At 35.9% G+C, this 7,110-nt stretch overlaps 1 protein-coding gene across 1 annotated transcript in view; it reads left to right on the top strand.

Annotated features, from left to right (window-relative positions):
• Nucleotides 1–3,110: 3,110 nt before the first annotated feature.
• The window catches only part of LOC111402178 (BTB/POZ domain-containing protein At5g03250-like), a 5,927-nt gene continuing 1,927 nt past the window's right edge, over nt 3,111–7,110 (top strand). Inside the window, exons 1-3 of the mRNA XM_023030330.1 lie at nt 3,111–3,382; nt 5,218–5,287; nt 5,721–6,935. Of these exons, the coding sequence (XP_022886098.1) occupies nt 3,324–3,382; nt 5,218–5,287; nt 5,721–6,935 (1,344 nt within the window). The 5' untranslated portion in view covers nt 3,111–3,323. The remainder of the gene's footprint in view (nt 3,383–5,217; nt 5,288–5,720; nt 6,936–7,110) is intronic.

The following is a 7,110-nucleotide window of genomic DNA, read 5'->3' on the forward strand; positions in this document are numbered from 1 at the left end:
ATGTGGGGCCCCCCCCCCCCCCCCCCCCCTCCTCCCTTCGATCTGACTTTTTGGCCTTAAGAACGTTGGTTTTAATCAACGCTAGACAAAATTGGGAACATCACGAGTTTTTCTTTTTTCTAAACATGAGATGGAAAAGTAAAAATACGATAAAATCTTGCAAAAACTATAAGTACAACATTGTGTAGAATAGCAGTTAGTATAAACATGAGGGAGGAAAATAACTATATAAATTGGTGCACATCTTCCATCCAAAAAAATCAGTAACAATAATGAATCAAATTTGTCTAGACTCGAAAAGTGTATATCTATCTATCTATGCATGAATCAATCTGATATTACCTCTCTCTCTCCATCTTTGTTCAACAGAGACTGCTACGTGATATTGTCTAGCTAATGCTAATGAAATCAGTAGAAACTGACTTGGATGCATCTAGATGATTAAATTGCCACGTCTCTGAGAGGTATTCGGGCGGCTCTTCCCATGTGTCACCCTGCAAATTGAGGATAGGAAACTTTCATAATTAATCTGAAAGAGAGCAGGGTGTCCCATGGAAAAAAGTAGCCAGCGGATCTGAAGCCTCAACTGCCACACCATGGTGATATATCACGGTGCTGTAACTGTAGCGTTTGACTCAATAACTGACAAAATATCAGGTGTGAGAGAGAGAGAGAGGATAACAAACAGAAGGAGGTGATTCAGTGACGCACTTCTCAACACTGTGTTCTTTCTTCTTCGTCTTACTAGTTTTTTTTGATTACCTAAAGACACTATTTTTCAGTACTATACGCAACAATGCCACCACTTTCGCCACCATTTTCGGAACCACCGCCCTCCCACCACCATCAACAAAGCAAAATCCCTCTCCCTCCACCCATTTTAGCTGCCACAATAGCCTCGGCGTTTTTCTTGTTCTCTGCCATTATATATCGGAAAATTTCCCGCAGGAGGACGGCACTAGCGGGTCTGAATCCTCAACTGCCACCACCTTAACTAAAAATTTAAAGCTATTAGAGAAAAGATAAACTTGTTCGTAAAGTACGTCTGCCTAAACCTGAAAAATGTTACACCTACTGTTTTTTATTCTTGTTGGGCAAACATTACTAAAACGTAACTTTTTCTTAGATAAGCTTAAAAGTTACTTTTTAAGTACTTTTCCATTTTAGGCTTAACCTAATATTCTTCGACTTCAGCATTCCTCGTAATCTTTTCACTCCAATATCACGCTTTCATTTGCATATTTGTAAAACATAATTTCATTTTACAGTAAGGCATCCAGTGGCTTAACAATTGGCAGGAACAATTAGTGTTAGATGGAGATTTTTTTGGTGCAAAAAGTTGGTCCTTACTCCATTATTGAATGAAACTTATATTCTTCAGAGGAATTATCGTTTCAGACATCTAACTATGGAGTAACTAATGTTGTTTCACCTCTTGTTTAGGTATCCAAGAATGAGGCTGACTACCTCCTCGCATCGATATCAACCTGAAAATTCAGTTCCATTTACATATAAAGATATTGACCATCGATAATGAAAATTGTGACTTGTTTTTCAATTTAGAACGTGCATCTTAAAAGAAGAACCGTTAGGGTCGGTTCGAAAGTTTTGTCCAGCCTTAAATTTAGGTCTCAAGCTTTCCAAATATCGAATTTAACTCCCAAAACTTAATGAATTTTTATCGAATCTCCATTAATACTTTCAATTGACCACTTGCAAGTTGTAATTCAATTAATCTTTAATTGCCTCGAATTAACTCCAATTAAGCTCCAAAATAGCTTCTTCTTCTTTTCATACCAATTGTATCCAAGTATGGATTTTTCTCACAATTAACATAATTTATAGTTGATACAAATTAAGTAGATATTCGTTTAATTTACATATAAATAAATAAGAATAAAAGTCTGAATAAACACAAAAAATGCATTTATCAATAAATTCAAAATCTGATATTGACATGCATGCAATGGGAATATCCTTAATCAAATAAACATGCCAAAAAATTTTAATTAGCAATTTTTTTACTTCGACCTTTTGGACGAAATTGGTCTTGGCTTGTTTACACCTCTCGATCAGTCCGTTTGACTTCCAACTTTGGCTTTAGTCCAATAAATATTTGGACTTGGTTCAGCCCACCATTCGTTTTTGTCTATTTATAAACTCCTTTTATACGAACTTTCAAGCTCTTTAATCACCTTGTGCACGAGGTTTCTTACCACCTTTGACTAACTACATCATTCATTGGAAAACATGTTATCGAATACTTACAAATTTAGTTTATGTTTACTGAAATATTACTCACTTGTGAGGGCTATATTTAACGGTCTTTTTATACAACTCTTGGTTAGTGCATCATGTACTCATATACTTTTCATGTTTTGATAACTTACATACTTTAAGAAGGGCGTCCCTTTAATTTTCTCGTAAGCGTACCTTCAATTTTCTCAAAAAGTTATTGGTTCATTTGGATATTCCAATACCATCAATCTAAGCATGAGTAGAGAGTTGAGACATGCTATAAAACTCTCATTGCTTTCAATTTGACACGCATAATAAATATAATTACATATTAGACTCGACATGCCCCTCGGGGTATAGTACAGTGGTGCAAAAGACAGGAGTGAGGTTATCTCAAGCCTTTCTGGCAGCCGCAGTGTGGGGGTTCGATTCCTGAGACATGGAATTGGACTCGTTGTAGCCGCAGTATACATGTAATTCTTGTTCACTGGCCTTTTGGGGCACATCTCGAAATTTACCTCCCTCATAAAGTTCAAAGGACGGGACGGTGAGGATCCTCAAAGTTGGGGTTCAACCTTTTTTTACATATTAGACTCGACACGAACTTTTAAATTATGAACAGACATAAGACACTCTACATCATTTCTTGGTCTCTGCAATCTGCATTCCCCATACTCCTCATCGTGAAGTAGCTTCGTTTCCTAGCCATCTGATTTGGTCACATGATCTTATTATTTACTGGACATGACGAACTTCCACAACACGGGAATTTACAAAATCTAGAAATTGGTCCCAAACCAGCAACAAATTGTTTACAATAATTAATTATTTTGTATTACGTTTTTGTTAAATCGAGAATTAATATTGGATTCTTCATTATCGAATAGTTAAATCCTATTTAAGGAAACAAAATTAAACGCACTCTTTATTGTTACATTAAAATTAAAATGTATCCAAACAAACCATTTCTTTTCTGTAACGGCTGTAGCCAGTAGGTTTCTTGAAAATTTCCCAATTCCTTCCTTTTCATCTCTTTATTACACCCATTGAATTTGAATGCCGTCTCTTGTAACCACAGATATCCCATGGCATGCATGAAGTTGGGATCTAAGGCAGACGTGTTTTACTTGGATGGCAAAACCTGGTTAGCGATTATAATCTCTACATTTTTTGGACCCCTTATTTCATTTTTAATGAATTTGAGAGTTTAGTGATTAGGTACATTTGATTACCCAGGCGGGTCTATTTGTCTTGAGCTATTTCTTCTTCCAGTGAAAAATGTACTTGTAATAATGGTGTTTGTATTATTTCTCAATTATAGAAACCGTAGGTTGCGTACGATCAGTTCTTGAAATTGGCTTGTAATGCTTATAAGCCCACAAGACTGACTTTCAACGAGCAGTGTGGAACTTAGATTCTAGGTACGATCCACTCCACTTCAGAACCAAATGACTTCTTTTTTTTTTTTTCCCAGATAGGTGGCTCCATTGAACAAGTCTTGTACTGGGAATAGCCCTCCCATCCGCCTCGTGTGTTGGATATTGTTCAAATTAACCAATTTTGGAAGTGATAAAAATGGTTAACCATGAGAAAAACAAGCGAAAACAAAATGAGAAAAAATGATGAAGGCTGAAAAATGGTTTGGGCAGCCGCCCGGCCTTGTGTTGCAATTACAGTGGCCATGTTGTTGAACTGGGTGGACACCCGTGGGGTTTTAAATTCTGGTACCATTTTGAAGGGTTTTACACATTTTTGGCTTGGTTTTTGCACCTTTTTGTGCATGGCGATTGTAATTCTATATACGAGTGGTTTTCATGATTGAAATTATATCATTAACATCAAATTGATTCACTTATATCCAAAATAAAATGTGAAACTAAGTTTTATATATTGTTCTTTGAAGTTTCTTTTTCAACTTTGAATCTTCCAAGTTTGATTACTCCTACCAATTATTTGCCTTTTAAAACCTTCGAGCACTTATCCTGATGACGGCAAATATCGTTTGAGGACAGCAATCCATAATCATGTTCAAACCTTCCATTTTGGTGAAATTATTTTATTGCTAGTTTTTCTAAGTTTCTTTTTCTTCATCAACTCAGTTCAACATTGTGTTTGTGTACGGATATTACCATTACAAGTACATTGGGTAGAGCTCATCCTTGAAACGTCTTGTATCATGAGGTAAGCCGGATATGCTTATAAACCAATAAGGTAGGCCTTCCAAAAACAGTGTCAGATGCATCAATACATAGAGAAGTTTATAGGAGTAGGGTAATATAATAGAGTTGTTTAGATTTTTGTTGACCTTAAAAAATATGGATGGATGAATTTCTGTCCTTGAAGGGTCTTACATTAATCCTTGTATACCTATTAATTGATGTACCTGAAATTGGAAGCAAGCACACAACAGTAGGTTTTTTAAGGTTATAGCTGAGAGCAACACAGCTACTGGGGGAAGCAGGATGTAATTGGATAAGACACGGTGCATTTCATTCATTATGTTAGAAAGATGTTGAAAATAAGGTTTTTTTCTGTAGAATTGTTTTCTTTCCCCCGACTCTATAATAGCATGTCTGAATTCTCAAATTATTTTCTTAAGGCAGTAGGCTCGAAACTTGGACCCATATATATATACACACACACACACACACATACATAAATACATAAACATACACGTATGTATGTATTTTTTTTATTTTTTATTTTTTTGACAAAGAAGTATTTTAATACACAGTACTTACTTGGTATTCTGGTTGTGGTGATATTTTTATATTGCTTCCCAATTCATTTCAATCTAAGTAATTTTGTGTGCTTTAATGATATTTGAATTCGTCAGATCTAGTTACTGTAGTTGTTAACTTAAATGGACGATGTACCAACAAAGTTAAATAACATACAATCCTGCATATTTTTCTGAATTACGATACCCTGAATCGTGCACATTGCTTACTCATACTTCTCCCGGTCCATTCTCTGTAGGGTCTGCTCCACTGGCCTTCCAAGTGATATTCACGTTGAAGTTGGTGAAACAAGCTTCCATCTTCACAAGGTAGTTGTCTGTAGCCTTTGAATGTCTGATTTTATATTCACGTGTGTTGTTAAATTTATTGCACCATATTTTTCTCCTTTTTGCGTGTTGTCGAGAAACAAACATAGTGATCTACATTGTTCTGGTTTCAAGATTTTGGCAACAATCATGAAATTCATTGTTTTCGTTGATTTTTCCCCAATTGATGGGAGTAATCCATTATCTCAAATCACAAATTGTTTAGGCTCACCTATATATAAAGGTGCTGCTTTTAATGCAATATCAAGAGAGAAATGAGAACAAAACAAGTTTTCACGCTCCTCATATTTCTCTTTGAAGATGGACACATCTTTTCATATTCGTACACTTATTATATCCTTTTCTAATATTATTTTGTTATATGCCTATGTAATCTATCATTGACTAGCTTTGACACTTCAGCTATGTTTTCCAGTTTCCACTGTTATCTAGGAGCCGATTGTTGGAGAGGCTAATCCAAGAACTTTCCGAGAACGTGAACTGCGAGGTTGAAGCAAAAAGTGTTTTACAACTTCACGATTTACCTGGTGGAGCAAAATCCTTTTTGCTCATAGTCAAATTCTGTTATTCTATTAGAGTAGAACTTACTGCAGTTAATGTAGTGAGCCTTAGGTGTGCATCTGAGTATCTTCAAATGACTGAGGATTATGGAGAAGGAAACCTCATTGCATCAACCGAAAGTTTCCTAAACGACGTATTTGAGAGTTGGGTCGATTCCATTAAAGTCCTTGAAACTTGTGAAGAGTTCCTTCCCCTCACAGAAGAACTTCATATAGTTTGTAGATGTATTGATTCATTGGCTGCAAAAGCTTGTACTGATCCGAGTCTTTTAAGTTGGTCCGTGTCCGGACGATGCGCTACTCAGAGTCAAGTGGATACTTCTCTATGGAACAGGATAAACTTAACTTCAAAGCAAGATCCCATGATGGATGATTGGTGGCACGAAGATGTGGCTTCTCTTCAATTGTCTCTTTTCAAAAGGTTGATCCTGGTAGTTGGTTCCAAAGGCATGTCACCGGAGAGAATTGCGGGTTCAATAATGTTTTATGCTAAAAGGCATCTTCCATTACATGGTCGGAAATCAAGCTTTCAGAATTGCACCCTTTCCAATATGTCAGATGCAAATCATAGGACTCTTCTTGAAGAGATAGTAGAATTACTACCTAATCAAAAAGGCATTATACCTACAAAGTTCTTGCTTAAGCTTCTAAGGACATCCATAATTTTACATACTAGTCCATCATGTCGAGAAAACTTGGAAAGAAGGATAGGGGCACAATTGGATCAAGCAGTTCTTGAAGATCTTCTCATCCCAAATACGGGGTATTCAGTTGAGACCCTTTATGACATTGACAGTATTCAGCGGATTGTTGGTCATTTCATGTCGATGGATCAGGAAGAAACTGATTCTACCTCAAACTCTTTCATAGATGAGGATCAGTTTGCTAGAGATTCTTATTCACTTACACCCATGACAATGGTGGCTAATCTGGTGGACAGTTATCTGGCTGAGGTGGCACCTGATGTTAACTTGAAATTAACTGAATTCCTGTCACTTGCTGCTATAATTCCCAACTATGCTAGATCACTACATGATGGAATATACCGGGCAATCGATATATATCTCAAGGTAGTAATTGAATTTAGGTCTTTTCGTCGAGATTATAATAATTTGTCAGCCTTAAACACTTTTATGAGGCGTATTTATATTGCACTCGAGATTATTAAATATTAAAAAAAAAAAAAAAAAAAAAAAAAAAAAAAAAAAAAAAAATTTTAAAAATAAGAAATATTAATTTAATTTT

Source organism: Olea europaea, chromosome 10 (genome assembly GCF_002742605.1).
Source record: "Olea europaea var. sylvestris chromosome 10, O_europaea_v1, whole genome shotgun sequence".
NCBI lineage: Eukaryota > Viridiplantae > Streptophyta > Magnoliopsida > Lamiales > Oleaceae > Olea > Olea europaea.